This window comes from Heloderma suspectum, chromosome 1 (genome assembly GCF_057233095.1).
Source record: "Heloderma suspectum isolate Gila_16-S chromosome 1, 16-S_ref, whole genome shotgun sequence".
Classification (NCBI taxonomy): Eukaryota; Metazoa; Chordata; class Lepidosauria; order Squamata; family Helodermatidae; genus Heloderma; species Heloderma suspectum.
Genome location: NC_139458.1, coordinates 49,080,204 through 49,096,403, shown reverse-complemented (window position 1 = coordinate 49,096,403; position 16,200 = coordinate 49,080,204). Strand labels below are relative to the sequence as shown.

General features: G+C 44.0%; 1 protein-coding gene across 9 annotated transcripts in view; it reads left to right on the top strand.

Moving 5' to 3' along the window:
- The window catches only part of TTLL5 (tubulin tyrosine ligase like 5), a 165,335-nt gene that overhangs the window by 145,966 nt on the left and 3,169 nt on the right, over nt 1-16,200 (top strand). For 6 of the 9 annotated variants that reach the window (XR_014788883.1, XM_084841956.1, XM_084841945.1 and 3 more), the window contains one exon: nt 4,172-4,257. Coding sequence is in view for 8 of the 9 variants with exons in the window: in XM_084841956.1 (XP_084698082.1) it covers nt 4,172-4,257 (86 nt within the window). In the remaining variant the exon portion in view is untranslated. Of the gene's footprint in view, nt 1-4,171; nt 4,258-4,796; nt 4,923-16,200 lie in introns of all 9 variants that reach the window. The other 3 variants (XM_084841917.1, XM_084841908.1, XM_084841938.1) reach the window with 1 other exon arrangement.

Genomic DNA, 16,200 nt, shown 5'->3' with positions numbered 1-16,200 from the left:
ATGTGGGAAAATGTGTGATGGGTGGAAGGAGATAAAGAACAGTAAAAACAGCAAGAGGCTAACCAGAGGTGGGGAGAGGAGAACGAGAGAGAGAGAGAGAACGTCTGGAAATTAGGGAAAATTCAGCTGTCAGGAAACAGGAGGAGGCAGAGACCTATGATCAAACAGAAGATCAGCTACTCCATTCGAAAGCATATGTTTAGCTGCCAGTATGGCTTCTAAGAGTACATGGGATTTGGGGATATTAAATTAGTCCAAGCGGAGAGTTCAGAAATAGAGGAATATATATGAGTCATCTGTGCAAAGACTATAATTTTAAATATAGCAACATATTAAGCTGAAAAAGAGGTAGAGGATAAGGCTGGGAGGTATTACTAGAGGGAGGCAGTTTTGTTAATTCATAATACAGCAGTGAACAGAAATGTGATTCTTTGCTGTTGTTAAAGTGCCTTAGGGCTACTTCAGATTTTAATTTTCTGAAGGAAGAAGAATGGCCCCACCTATGTCCAAGTTATGTCTAAATAGTTCAACTTGAATGTGACTAAGGGAATTTGTAGACCTTCTGAGCTAGGTCTGTAATGTTTTGTAAGTCTGGTGTTTCTTTTTAATAATTTGCTTTTTTTTTAAAGGAAATTAGTGATCTACCATATTACAAATAACAAGTTCTCAATACATCTGCAAAATAGCAAAGATATGTTCCAATATCTAACAACTTTAATCCGGTTATCATTAAAGTAATTTGAGCCATCCATTCTTTCTCTATCCCGGATCTTTGTTATATATGTCAGTTTTTCCACTTGTCAGGCTTAAAGTATTTGTTCTTTCTGAGATGGAATATTCTGAGTATCTTGTGCAGGGATAGGCAACGTGGTGCCCATGGCCACTGATATATCCTTGGACAACTTCCTTGGTGCTCACCAAGGTGCCCTACACCTCCCACTTCTTTTAAAATTAACACATTTTCTTACTAGGAGCTGGGATTGCTGTGAAATAGATTTTTGTTGGTGCTGAAAACTGTGGGTTCAAAAGAGCTGTTTAGTGTGTTAGAGCTCAGATCCCCTACTTCTGCCTTGTACTCAGTCTTTTGGGCAGATTACTTATTCTTTGCTAAGACTCCCATGGCAGCCATTTTGAGGGTGGTGCCCAGGCCAGTTTCTCAAATTGCCAAATGTGCCCATGGGCCTGAAAAGATTGCTTACCCCTGATCTAGTACATGCATTTTTGCTGCTATTAATAAATAAGAAAATTATATATAGGTAGATATAAAATAAAACATTTACATCTTACTTAGATTTATCAAGTTCATGACTGACCAGTTTGATGTTGCAAAGGTGTCTGTGCCCATTTCTGTTCCCTTCTGTGTTCACATATTTAAGGCATTCAAAGAGGCTCTAGCTTTCACATCTACATATTTTTCTGACACCAGTAACCCTATGCAGGCCTTCAGCCTACTCATATGAGGGCCAAAAACAGGGAGGGAATGTGGGCACACACATTTGCTTGAATGCGTATAGAAGCCTTCATACAATTGGGAATCCTGATAACACAGGGGCCCAAATCACACAGAGCATATTTCCCATTGAAGTTCTGTAGGTCTGTGGACTCGAGAAGACCAGGTTCAAATTCCCCACTCAGCCATGAAGCTCACTTGGTGACCTTGAACTGGTCGCTGTCTCTCAGCCTAATTTAGTTGTGGAGATAGGTTGGGAGGAAGAACCACGTATGCTGCCGTAAGCTCACTGGAGGAAAGCTGGGATATAAATGTAATAACTAAATAACTAGTAAAATCATCTTCAAGAAACTCCTAGATGGAATATTTGCAGCAATGCCAGCATGAACACCAGTTTTGACTTACGGAATCAGTGTAGTCAGAATTGGCTTCAACCAGCAATCGGTATGGAAGCCAGTATGTCATTTTAATAGTAGAAATATGGCTTTACTGAGGAGGAGAAGTAAATATAACCACACTTTATTTCCACATGAACCGATCAGAGAAAAAAATCAAGAGCCCCATATTGTGTATACTGCAATTGAGAACACCTAGGTTACTGGTAGTTTTGCTGACTTAAGAAAACGAAAATACTTTTGTTAATACATTGAAAAACAGCACACTTGGATGAGTTAGTCATTAAGATATAACATGGAGGCAGGAAGTGATCTCAGAGGAAAACAGAGCATCACCCCAAAATGCAGCCATCTAATACCATGGTTGACATATGATCTTCCTTATAAGGTTAGCCGTTGACAGATATACTCCATGAATTTGCCTGTCAGCCATGATAGCTAAACATGTTCAAAGAGGCCTTGTCTTCAAACCCTGTATGTAGGCTTCCCAGAGGCATCTGATGGTCACTTTTGTAAGCCAGATGCTCAATTAGATGAACCCTTGGTCCGATTCAGCAGAGCTCTTAAGTTCTTCTTCTTATAACCCTAGGTATTGCCCCCTTCCCCTACAGAACACAGCTTGTTATACTGGTTTGCTTTCTTCTTGTGACAAAGAAAGTTACAGCTGGAGTGTAGATTGATATGCAGCTGTGCAGCAAGTGGTTGGACCTGACGGTCTTGTGGCCACTTCTAACTTTGTTGTTAGAATAGTGGTAGCTTAACAGAGGCTTTTCATTATACAAGGGCAGCTTGGGCATAATATGTCATATATATGGTTAAACTAGAGATGGGAGATTGAGTGAAAGGATAATGTTGATGTATTGTAATTCAGACTGGTATAATAGACTAGAAACTCTAGAATATTGAATAAAAGAAAATTAGAGGGGATATGTGGTAGACAGAATTAAGGAAAGGAAAGCAAAGATGGAATAAAGTATGTTACTTCATGGTTATTTACGGAGAGGAGCTGATCTCAGTGTTGGGAGTGCATATTCTCTAGGAAGAAAAGCACCGCACAACCCATTAAAGCGCAAGCTGCATGCCGCATTTACTGTGCCTCTATCCATGCTTTATTGTGTTGTGGTTTCTAGTGCTCGCGGCAGCCTACCTGGGTGCTGCTTGAGTAGGGATTGTTTTTTCTTGTAGCTGAACTTCAGGTTCTGTGGAAGACAAACATTTTTGGCTTATGACTAAGTAAACCCCATGATTACTGTAAGTTCCCTTTGTACGTAGTCCTCCAAAGACTTTAATAAGAAGTTTCCCCTTTCTGATTGATTGTCAAGAACTGAATTGGTGCGCCTAGCATTCATTTAAATATCTATAAGCAGCAGTGTTACCCCTCCCTCTCACACTGCCCTACCTTTTCAGGATGTCTCTGTTTGATTATTCACTAAACAAAGTCCTGACAAAATACAGCTTTCCTGCAACAGAAGCACTTCTTTGAGGAAGAACATCTGAATTGCTCATAACAAATGAGTATTTTCTAATTAATTATGTGAAAGACCTCTGCCTGTCATAGCAGATAATAACGGGCTAAGGGCGCAACCCTGTGGAGTTAGATGTCAGCCTCCAAACTCGGAGGCTAATGTCTATGCAGTGAAGGGCAGCCGGATCACAGAGGTTATTCTTGCCTCCATGCTCCGGCCGCCCTGCATTTTAGCCGGGGACTTGGGAGAGGGGGAGGCAGTGCGGCACATAGGAAGCTTTGTAAAGCAGCTTCCATGGTCTCCTCCCCACACAGGGGACCTCCTCCCTTTTGCCCTCCCTGCACTCGGTTTCAGAGCACAGAGAAGTCAGTGCGGAAGCAACCACACCAGCTACAAGGGGGCCGGGGAGTGTGATTTCCGAGAACTGAGCTTGGAGCCAGGGCTCTGAGCTCAGTTCCCAGAAACCAAAAAATCCTATGGTCCTCTAGACAGTGTCTAGTAGCCATAGGATTGCTCCCTAAATCAGCCTTCCCCAACCTGTTGCGCTCCAGATGTGTCAGACTACACTTTACATCATCCCCAGTAAGCATGGCCAATGGTTATGCTAGCTGGGGATTATGGGAGTTGTATTTCCAACACATCTGGAGGGCATGAAATAGTTTGATCTGGTGTAAAGCAACTTTGTAAGTTCCTAATGGCCACACATTTATTGTGTGGAAAAATAAATTGTCTGGTAAGACCTTTAATGCTTCTGTCTCTGAATATTAGAATGGTTTTACCTCTTAGAAATGTATTTTTCCTCCCAAACGTGGACTTTCCATTTTTGATGCTATCTTCTGATTCAATGTTTTGTCTGGCAGAGCAACCTCCACAGAAAGGCATCTGAATGGATTCCAGAATAGCCTTAACAGTGCTACATCCTGTGAGCCACTCACAAACTCTGCAGGTGAGAGAACCAGGGCACTCTCGTCAACATTTTAATCATCACTGCTTTTTGTTTCATATTTGCATTATAAATTTATCTGTCATTGACTAGCCATATTCTCATTGAACATGATATGACAGAGAAAATATGAGGAAAGACTTCGCTGCTCCCCAGCATATAGGTAATGTGCAGAATACAGGAATATCTACAAGGTGTGTTTGTTGACATATTTTAAAAACCAATTGCATAAATGGTTCTAGTATTATGAGAGAGGGACACATTCTATCCACATTCTCCACACCATGCATAATTTTGTACACCTCTATCATGTCTCCCCTTACCCTCCTTTTTTCTAAGCTGTTGTAACCTTCCCTCATAGGGGAGATGTTCCAGCCCCTTGATCATTTTAGTTGCCCTTTTCTGCACATGTAGAGTTGGTTTTTGGTTTCTTGTGGTGCTCTTGTTGCCTTTCCTGGGATTCATTGGTGATATGCCAAGTATCAGTGCAAAGTAGTAGTGGGATCTGCCCCGGGCTAAGCCTTTTTTTCCCCATTTTCCAGGTCTTTTAGAAGCTGGCCCCCAGATTATATTCGCCAGAACTAGACCTTCGTCCAGCCGATCCAGAGCCATTGAAACAGTTGTAGGGCAAAGAAAGAAAAGGCCAGTGGTGGGAGGGCCAGCTTAAGGTAACTACAGGCACCTCTGTGCTCCCCAGCCATTTTCTTTCTGTAACTCTAATTCCACTAGCTGTACTAAATAAAAACTGAGGCAAGGAATAGAGGGAAATTCCCAAAAATCCCATGAAGGGTGGGGCTTTTGTGAAAGGGAGAGGACAAGGCATAATGGAAGTCTTCAAGAAGTCTGTTCATATGCTAATAGTAATATGCCACTTTCCAGTGTATTCTAAGGAAAAGGAAGGAAGATTCTGTGTGCTCCACTACTCTGGGCTTTTGAGCTAAGCAGCCAGGCCCTCAAATTTTGGTCTGGGCTTGATGACTCATTATGATTTTTGGCAAGCTCTGGATCTCAAGTGATGGAAAATAGGTGGTAGCCTTGCATAACTTACAGCCTTCTGTGTGTCATTACAGTTTCAACCATACCCCCTGAATCTGCCAATAGCTAGAACTACACAATTATATATCAGAGGGGTCTGTATATCAGTGTCCTATAAAATCTGTATTGGTTAAGAAAAGACATTCAGATAAGTGCTAAGATAGTCAAGCATGTGCCCTGGAACAAGCAGCATTCAGTTGCCTTCACTGGGTTGGCTCTATTGAATCTGATCTCAATTCCATTTTCTGAGCTCTCATGATAAGCTAAAGATTAAGGTAAAAGTTAATCTAAATATCTCAACTAATTATATGAGTTATTAATGCCCTTGCATATTGAGTAATGTTTCGGGATAAGTGCAATACCTTTTGTGTTTTTCTTAGTGCTTTATTAATCGTTTTGTGGTAGGAAGATATACCCCTGTTCTTATTTTCTTTTCAGTGAAAAAGTGCATCCTCTGTGTTGTACTTGAGCCAGGGAGTAAAAGAATCAACCCAAAACAGAGATCCTTCTAGTTTCTGTGCACTGAAGATTCCCTTCCTGCACAATAGTAATCCTATTAATTCTGTTCCTTATTCTCACCCTCCTGCCTATCTCTTCCTTGCCATTGCCTTGACTCTGAAACATCACTTCAGATGACACCTCAAATGACCTCAGTTTTAGGTTTGGTTTGGCTGCATGAGTGTGAAATACCTCATTGCACAAGGAAGCTGCTTGTTGTGACCACTTCTCACTAGCCCCAACATGGAAAAAAAGGCCATGCGTGTGACAACTGGTTTGCAGGGATCCTTCCGGGCACCTCAGAAGTTCACTGCACTGTTTAAAACATCGACCCAATCTGCCTTCATCTTAGTTATAAATAATAGGTTCCACCTGTAGAGCACACATGCCTGCCAGTTGCTGCAGTTGCTATTCTGTTAGCCTTTTAGCTGTGAGGAGGGGATTAGCAGGAAATATTATCTGTTAATATCACAAGAATATGGAAAGAAGCATGACAGTATATTGAAGAGACAACACCTGCTCTTGTATTTCCCTTTGAAAGTTTAGGGATCTGACTGGGATGGAGTGTTTGGTTTCCCATCTGTTCCCAAAACTATCTTTCTAAACCTGTTGTCCTCAGAAGCATTTCAAAGCCTTCTCCATAGGCTTCTTGTCTCCTCCAGTACACTTACTATGAACTTAGGCCATGAAGCAGTGATAGCTGGAGGGTGTGGACTGTTCCAGTGTATTTGTGGCAAAACCCTGGGTTTAATAGTGAATCCTCACAGATAGCCACCCCCCCCCAGTCACCACTTGTAAGTTTACCACAGTATCCATATAACCCTAAGGGAAACTGGTCATCCACAGCAGGGGTGGGCAGAAGATAGATCTCCAGATGTTTTGGACTTCAACTCCCAGAAGTCCCTGCCAGCATGGCCAGTGGTCAGGAATGCTGGGAGTTGAAATCCCAAATACCTGGAGATGTACTTTCTGGCCACCCAAATTTACGGTGTGTGCTGGCCATGTGCTGAGAATTTTACATTGCCCATGTTTCCTTGGATTTCTGATTGGGTGTAGCAGATGTGGGTAAAAAAAATCCTTCTCCTGTATCTTCTGGAGGGCATTCTGCATTTCTGGGTTAGCCTCTCCCCCTGGCTGCCAGACCGGCCCTGTCTAGTTTCAGGGTTTTGTTGGAGCTCTGTCAATGCAGATGTGGTGTTTGTGGCAACTTTACAAATGACAAACATGGGCTAAACATCTATAGGCATGATACTGTAAAAGCAACAGTCCTATGGCACTTTAAAGATGAACAGATTTGTCATGACAGAAGCATTTGTAGACTAGAGCCTGCCTCATCTGCTGCATGAAGTGTTATCCTCAGTTGGTAGAAGGCACCAACCCCGCCCCCTTGGGGGGAATAGTAGGAAGGCAGATTTTCAGTAGCACTACCATGCAGAGGGAAAGGATTAAACTACCTCCCCGCACCTCTCTCTCTCTCTCTCTCTCTCTCTCTCTCTCTCACACACACACACACACACACACACACACACACTCTTACTTGCCGTAGATCATTTAAGGCAACCTTTCCTAACCTAGCATCCTCCAGTTGTGTTGGACTGCAACTCCCATAATTGCCAGGCAGCATGGGAAATATGGGAGTTGCAGTCCAACACATCTGGAGGGCACCAGGGTGGGGAAAGCTGATTTAAAGTATAATCTAGTTTGGCCCTCAGTCTTATTGGCTATGTTTGCACCAATCCCTCCTTAAGATAGATGTGGGAGTCTTTCTGAGCTCAAGGGCTACATTGGCCTGTGGGCAAGCTCTTGCAACCCACTTTCTGATCTCCAAGTGGAGGCAGAGGCAAAAATTGGCTCAGGGACATTCATATTCACATACTTATATGCACACAGGCACATTCAGACGCTCACCCCTTTCTCCCTGTGTCTCCCCACTTTCTCTCCTTTTCTTGTCTTTCTTTCTTTGTCTCTCTCTGTCTCCCCCCATTCTTTTCTCCCACTATGTTTCCTCTGTGCACAGAGAAAGGCTCACAGAGAAGACTCCTTCAGGAACTGCTGAAGCAGCTCACTCTTTGCCACTGCTCAGCTGTTTCCTGAGCAGCTAAGTGCAGGGCTCGTGGGAAGAGTTTTAAATCCCCACAGAGTCTCTCCCCTTCCTGGTGCTTAGCTGATTGGGAAACATCTGAGCAGTGGCAGAGAGAGACTGGGTGAGGGGATCAGGGCGATGGTGAACGCCTCCCTTGAGGAGGGAGTGATGCCATCAGCCCTCAAGGAGGCAGTGATAAGACCGCTCTTAAAGAAGCCCTCCTTGGATCCTCAAGTTCGGAACAACTTTCGCCCAGTCTCAAATCTGCCATTTTTGGGCAAGGTGATTGAGCGGGTGGTGGCGGTGCAGTTGAAGGCACACTTGGAAGAAACTGATTATCTAGACCCATTTCAGTCGGGCTTCAGGCTTAGGCATGGGACAGAAACGGCCTTGGTCGCCTTGGTAGATGATATGAGGAGGGCTCTGGATAGGGGTGAATGCTCCTTCCTTGTTCTCCTCGACCTCTCAGCGGCTTTTGATACCGTTGACCACGGTATCCTCCTGGACCGCCTGGAGGGGTTGGGCATTGGAGACACCGTATTGCGGTGGTTCCAGTCCTTCCTCTCCGGCAGGTACCAGAGGGTAGCACTGGGAGAGGAGGTTTTGGACCCGTGGCCACTCACTTGTGGGGTGCCACAGGGTTCCATCCTCTCCCCGATGCTATTTAACATCTATGTGAAGCCGCTGGGGGCTATCATCAGGAGGTTTGGGGTGCAGTGTAATCAATATGCGGATGACATGCAGCTCTACCTCTCATTCAAATCTTCACCAAGGTTGGCCGTAGAATCCCTGTCCAAATGTCTGGAGACGGTGAGTGGCTGGATGGGGAGGAATAGGCTAAAGCTGAACCCTGACAAGACTGAGGTACTTTTGGTGGGAGACAAGAGGAGGCTAGGGGATGTTGACCTGGTGTTGAATGGGGTACGGCTACCCTTGAAAGAACAGGTCCGCAGCCTGGGGGTCATTTTGGACTCCCAGCTGTCCATGGAGGCTCAGGTGTCAGCTGTGAGCTGGACAGCGCTGTATCAACTCCATCTGATACGGCGGCTGCGCCCCTTCCTTCCCGACCATCTGCTCCCATCGGTAGTACCCTTGAAGATGGTTCGGAAGCTGCAGCTGGTACAGAACGCGGTGGCTCGCCTGATTAAAGGCAGCCGCCGGCGAGATCACATCACTCCAGTGCTGAAGGAGTTGCACTGGTTACCAGTTGTTTTCCGGGCCAAATTCAAGGTGTTGGTTTTGACCTTTAAAACCCTATATGGTTCCGTCCCAGCCTATCTTAAGGAGCGCCTCCAGCAGCACCAGACAGGCCGCTTAACAAGATCAGCCTCGGATGGCCTTCTCTCTGTCCCATCAGCCAGGACAGCTAGACTGGTGGGGACGAGGGAGAGGGCCTTTTCTGTAGTGGCCCCCACTCTGTGGAACTCCCTCCCTAGGGAACTCCGTCATGCCCCCTCTTTAATGAGCTTCCGTCGTGCATTAAAAACGTGGCTGTTCAGGCAGGCATTTGGGGTGGGTTAGGGTATTTTAGAAAATGTTTTTATTGTAGAATTTTATTGTTTTATGGTATGTTGTACATCGCCCAGAGTGGCTGGGTGACCAGCCAGATGGGCGATTAATAAATTAAATAAATAAATAAATAAATGAGCAAGCTTCTCCATTGGGAGTCAGGTGCCGTGCCCTTGCCCCTCCCCGATCCTGAGGAGGGGGGCCTTGGCGGACTCCACAGGAGGAGGAGGCCTAGCAAGCCTCCCACTGCATTTATATTTTGATCCTTGAGCATCCAGCATAGCTTGTGATCTTGACACATCATCATCTTGCAGTGCCTATATAGCTTCTCATGATTACTGGCCTCTACTTGGACGTTTGGGGCAAGTTCTATGAAAAACAAATGTAGCCAAACAGGGCCAGGTCTGTACTACTGTTGAACACTATTAGCTTTGCTAGCATTTTTAAAATAGAAAAGATGTCTTTCTGAGGTTCCAAAATAGCAGTTGAGTAACTAAGTACGAATAAAGGTGATGGATGGGGAGCAGTTCATTGGCCAAGATAAAATCAGTTTGCTTAGACTAGTATTAGTTTTCAGGTATTAATTTGCGGCAGAGGGTTGGGGGAGATAACTTTGGATGAAAACCAGGAGAGGACATGTATTGAGTATAGGCTACGCAAGCTATTATTGATACTAAAATCTCATAAAAATCTACCCAGTGCAGAATAACCACTGCAGACACATTGTTGTCTCGGGGGGGTTGGGCTGCAATACTGTCTCTTAACACATTTTAGAACACCCAGATTTATTCCCCAGTGAGGGTAAAAACAGCTTGGGGATAGTAATTTTCAGTGGAGGGAATGGCAGGAGGGAGACAGGTTAAAAAGTTCCTCTGCCCTATGCCAGCCTTCCACTTCACATTTCAGCCTCAGCAGTTGCATTATGCAAAAAACAGAGAGAGAAAATACCTGAAAAAAGAACATGCAGTTCCACCCTTAGATTTCCCCAGTAAGCAGACTTATTATAGTCTGTACTGTTCTAAAACCAACAGTCCTTTGTAAATGCAACTGTTAATCCAATTATCAAATGTTCAGTGGAAGTTGATACAATCCCAGCAGAGTTCAAAGCAGTTTTCTGAAAGCAGCATTGCTCCAAAGTCCTTCTTAGAGGACATCGGCTGCATAATGTCAGACTGTACAGCCACCTCTTCACTAAATCTGAGAGGTGATGCTTATTTCAAATGAGGAGCAGATAGATTCTTAATCCTCAGCCTATGAGAATGGCCTGCCCCTAGCACTTTGGGTCAACCTCTTTGTTTTATGAGCGGAAGAAGATGTTTCCTGTTATCTGCTGGTTGCATGCTACAATGAGGAGAGTCGAAGCCTGCCAAGCAATTTGTCTTGTGCCCTGAGTTGAGAGCAGATTGAGGTAGTAGAATTCTGGACTGTACTATTTCACACTGCAGAAGAGGCTTTTGGGTTTTAATGCTTCTCCATTTAAAAAACAAACAAACCTCCCTGCATGTAATCAACTAGCACATTTGCTCCATCAGTCTTGTCATGGTAACATTCTGTTGCCCAGTTCAAACAGTTTACTGTATGCAGGGATCCTTTAAATGGGGGAGTATTCAAAGACCCTCCAAACTGAATTGGTATGGTCTAAAATGCCACTATCTCTTTTCATGTAACATGTGGATCAGTACTTGGAACTTGGGAACACAAACTTATCACATCAAAAGTAGCCACGTGTAAGTCAGACTGTCACTGTTTAGAATTTTGAAGATCAATTAATCTTAACAAGATCAGCCTTGGATGGCCTTCCCTCTGTCCCATCAGCCAGGACAGCTAGGCTGGTGAGGACGAGGGAGAGGGCCTTCTCTGTGTAACTCCCTCCCTAGGGAACTCCGCCATGCCCCCTCTTTAATGAGCTTCCGCCACGCAATAAAAACGTTCAGGCAGGCATTTGGGGTGGGTTAGGGTATTTTTAGAAATACGATGTTTTAATGTGGACTGAGGTTGAATGGGCCTTAAGAAGCATTGCTAATAACAAGGCAGCAGGAGATGACGGTATCCCAGCTGAACTGTTTAAAATCTTGCATGATGCTGTCAAGGTGATGCATGCCATTTGCCAGCAGATTTGGAAAACACAAGAACAGCCAACAGATTGGAAAAAATCAACTTATATCCCCATACCAAAAAAGGGAAACACTAAAGAATGTTCAAACTATCGAACAGTGGCACTTATTTCACATGCCAGTAAAGGAATGCTCAAGATCTTGCAAGGTAGACTCCAGCAATTCATGGAACGAGAATTGCCAGATGTACAAGCTGGGTTTAGAAAAGGCAGAGGAACTAGAGACCAAATTACCAATATCAGCTGGATAATGGAGAAAGCCAGGGACTTTCAGAAAAACATCTATTTCTGTTTTATTGACTATTCTAAAGCCTTTGACTGTGTGGATCATAACAAATTGTGGCAAGTTCTTGGTGGTATGGGGATACCAAGCCATCTTGTCTGCCTCCTGAGGAATCTGTATAACGACCAAGTAGCAACGGTAAGAACAGACCACGGAACAACGGACTGGTTTAAGATTGGGAAAGGAGTACAGCAGGGTTGTATACTCTCACCCTACCTATTCAACCTGTACGCAGAACACATCATGCGACGTGCTGGGCTTGATGAAGCCAAGGCTGGAGTTAAAATTGACTGCGGCCAGGAAATCAGAAGACATTTACTTTTGGGAAGGAGGGCAGTGACAAATCTTGATAAAATAGTTAAGAGCAGAGACATCACACTGACAACAAGGGTCCACAGAGTTAAAGCAATGGTATTCCACGTAGTAACCTATGCTGCGAGAGCTGGACCATAAGGAAGGCTGAGTGAAGGAAGATAGATGCTTTTGAACTGTGGTGTTGGAGGAAAATTCTGAGAGTGCCTTGGACTGCAAGAAGATCAAACCAGTCCATACTCCAGGAAATAAAACCAGACTGCTCACTTGAGGGAATGATATTAAAGGCAAAACTGAAGTACTTTGGCCACATAATGAGAAGACAGGATACCCTGTAGAAGATGCTGATGCTAGGGAAAGTGGAAGGCCAAAGGAAGAGGGGCCGACCAAGGGCAAGATGGATGGATGATATTCTGGAGGTGACGGGATCGACCTTGGGGGAGCTGGGGGTGGTGACAGCCGACAGGAAGCTCTGGTGTGGGCTGGTCCATGAAGTCACGAAGAGTCGGAAGCAACTGAACGAATAAACAACAATTATTGTACATTTCCCGGAGTGGCCGGGTGACCGGCCAGATGGGTGATTAAGAAATTTACTAAATAAATAAATACATAAAAAATAAACATTGCTGGGAAAAGGTGAGGCAGACCTTTTCAGGCAGTGGATTTCGGGTTACTGAAACCACAAACACTAGTGCTTTGTTCTTGGTTCCTGCCAATCTCTCCTCCTAGTGAGACCCCTCTTCCCCCCACTACAGATCGCAGTGAAGATACCCCATACTTAGATACATCAGACCTAGGCTCTAGAGGGCTCCTGTAGATTAAACACAACATTTTGAATTGGGCTTGGGAAGTGGCTGGTAACCAGTATAATACAGGAGAAGAGGAAATCAAGCTGAGAGACTTGGTCACCCACAGGACATTTTTTATTCATGGTAATGTTCCTAAAAATTCATTCCTGTGATCAAAACATCAATCTGGGGTGGTGGTGGTGGGGAGAAGTTATACCTTTGCCTGTGAATCAGGTGTATAGATCTGAATATCTGGAAATCATAGAATCTTAGAATAGTAGGGTTGGAAGGGGCCTACAAGGCCATCGATTCCAACCCCCTGCTCAATGCAGGAATCCAAGTCAGAGCATCCCTGACAAATGGCTGTCCAGCCTCGTCTTGAAGGCCTCCAGTGTGGGAGAGCCCACCACCTCCCCAGGTAATTGGTTCCATTGTCGTATTGCTCTTACAGTCAGGACGTTTTTCCTGATGTTCATCAGCCGGAATCTGGCTTCCTGTAACTTGAGCCCATTATTCTGTGTCCTGCACTCTGGGATGATCAAGAAGAGATCCTGGCCTTCTCTGTGACAACCTTTCAAATATTTGAAGAGTGCTATCATATCTCCATATGATTCAGCATACATGTGTTTGACTTGTATGTAGATATGTTATATATTTTAACTGTGTGTGTGAGAGAGACTGACTTTTAGACATATGTAAACAAAACTTATAATGTGTGAAGTGGCACTGGGTCTTGTGGGGGTGGGGTGACTGGAATCCTCAAATCCCATACACCAAGTAGACTTTGAAAGGGACAAAGTCCCATTCATTAACTCAAATGAATAGTTATTGTAATTTAGCAGGACTGAACCCCTCCAAAACAAAGGAGACAGAGAGAAAAAGAAATAGGGTCCCAATAGATTAAGTATTTCTATATAAAGCAAGGGAGAAAGGGGAAGATATATCCAACTGAATGCAGAGTTCCAGAGAATAGCAAGGAGAGACAAGAAGGCCTTCTTAAATGAACAATGCAAAGAAATCGAGGAAAACAATAGAATGGGAAAGACTAGAGATCTTTTCAAGAAAATCAGAGATCTCAAGGGAACGTTTTGTGCAAAGACAGGCATGATAAAGGACAAAGAAGGCAGGGACCTAACAGAAGCAGATGAGATTAAGAAGAGGTGGAAAGAATACACAGAAGAACTATACAGGAAAGATCTGAATGTCCCTGATAGCCATGATAGTGCGGTCACTGAACTTGAGCCGGACATCCTAGAGAGTGAAATTAAGTGGGCCTTAGGAAGCATTACTAACAACAAAGCTAGCGGAGATGACAGTCTTCCAGCTGAGCTATTTAAAATCCTAAAAGATTATGCTGTTAAAGTGTTGCACTCAATATGCCAACAAATTTGGAACACTCAGCAGTGGCCACAAGACTGGAAAAGGTCAGTTTACATCCCAATTCCAAAGAGGAGCAATGCCAAAGAGCATTCAAACTACTGTACAATTGCGCTCATTTCACATGCCAGCAAGGTGATGCTCAAAATCCTACAAGCTAGGCTTCAGCAGTATGTGAACCTAGAACTACCGGAAGTACAAGCTGGGTTTCGAAGAGGCAGAGGGACTAGAGATCAAATCGCCAACATTCACTGGATCATGGAGAAAGAAAGAGAATTCCAGAAAAACGTCTATTTCTGCTTCATTGACTATGCTAAAGCCTTTGATTGTGTGGATCACAACAAACTGTGGCAAATTCTGAAAGAGATGGGAGTACCAGACCACCTTACCTGTCTCCTGACAAACCTGTACGAGGGTCAAGAAGCAACAGTAAGAACCAGACATGGAACAACCGATTGGTTCCAAATTGGGAAAGGAGTACGACCAGGCTGCATATTGTCACCCTGCTTATTTAACTTATATGCAGAGTACATCATGAGAAACGCCGGGTTGGATGAATCACAGGTTGGAATTAAGATTGCCGGGAGAATTATCAACAACCTCAGATACGCAGACGATACCACCCTAATGGCAGAAAGCGAAGAGGATCTAAAGAGCCTCTTGTTGAGGGTGAAAGTGGAGAGTGCAAAAGCTGGTCTGAAACTCAACATTAAAAAAACGAAGATCATGGCATCTGGCCCCATCACTTCCTGGCATATAGAAGGGGAAGAAATGGAAGCAGTGACAGATTTTATTTTCTTGGGCTCCAAGATCACCACAGACGGTGACTGTAGCCATGAAATTAAAAGACGCTTGCTCCTTGGGAGGAAAGCTATGGCACACCTAGACAGCTTAGTAAGAAGCAGAGACATCACCTTGCCGACAAAGGTCTGTCTAATCAAAGCTATGGTTTTTCCAGTAGTAATGTATGGCTGTGAGAGCTGGACTATAAGGAAGGCTGAGTGCCGAAGAATTTATGCCTTCGAACTGTGGTGCTGGAGAAGACTCTTACGAGTCCCCTGGACTGCAAGGAGGTCAAATCAGTCAATCCTAAAGGAAATCAATCCTGACTGCTCATTGGAAGGACAGATACTGAAGCTGAAGCTCCAATATTTTGGCCACCTAATGCAAAGAGAAAACTCCCTGGGAAAGACCCTGATGCTGGGAAAGACTGAAGGCAAAAGGAGAAGGGGACGGCAGAGGATGAGATGGCTAGATAGCATCACCAATGCAATGAATATGAACTTGAGCACACTCCGGGAGAGAGCGCAGGACAGGAAGTCCTGGCGTGCTATGGTCCATGGGGTCACGAAGAGTCGGACACGACTTAACAACTGAACAACAACAATAGTAGTCTTTAGCATAAAGTATACACACTTTATATACTAATCTTACACCAATGTAAGACTGAAATACAAATACAGATATTGACCCCAATACTTATGTTAGGAAGTCAATACTTACTCTGGATTACCAGTGCATGTGTTGGGACTAAAGTGTACATTTACACAGCCACTCTTATGTTACAGTACAGATGCTTTTTTGAATACAAAACATGAATAACTTGAAAATTCACTCATAAGCATAGAATTTGGCATTAGGTGCTTTCCCCAAGTCTTCTGTTCAATGGCCCAGCTCTTTTTTAATCACTTAGAAGTTTGTTCTGTTGAATTCCAGGGGTCTTGCTCACAAATAAATGCTTCTACAGTCGCAGCCTAGACATAATTCCAAATTCCATGTGCTTTTGTGATGCTTGGCACATAAGGAAAATAGATAAGTTCTTTGTAAATTGCTGCTAATATTGTTACCACTACTCTCAGAAAATGTTATGCAAAACAAAAAATCAACTGATTTTAGCAAAACGAATTTGCTGAATATATAGGGCAAGTTTTGTCTCAGCAGTTATTCA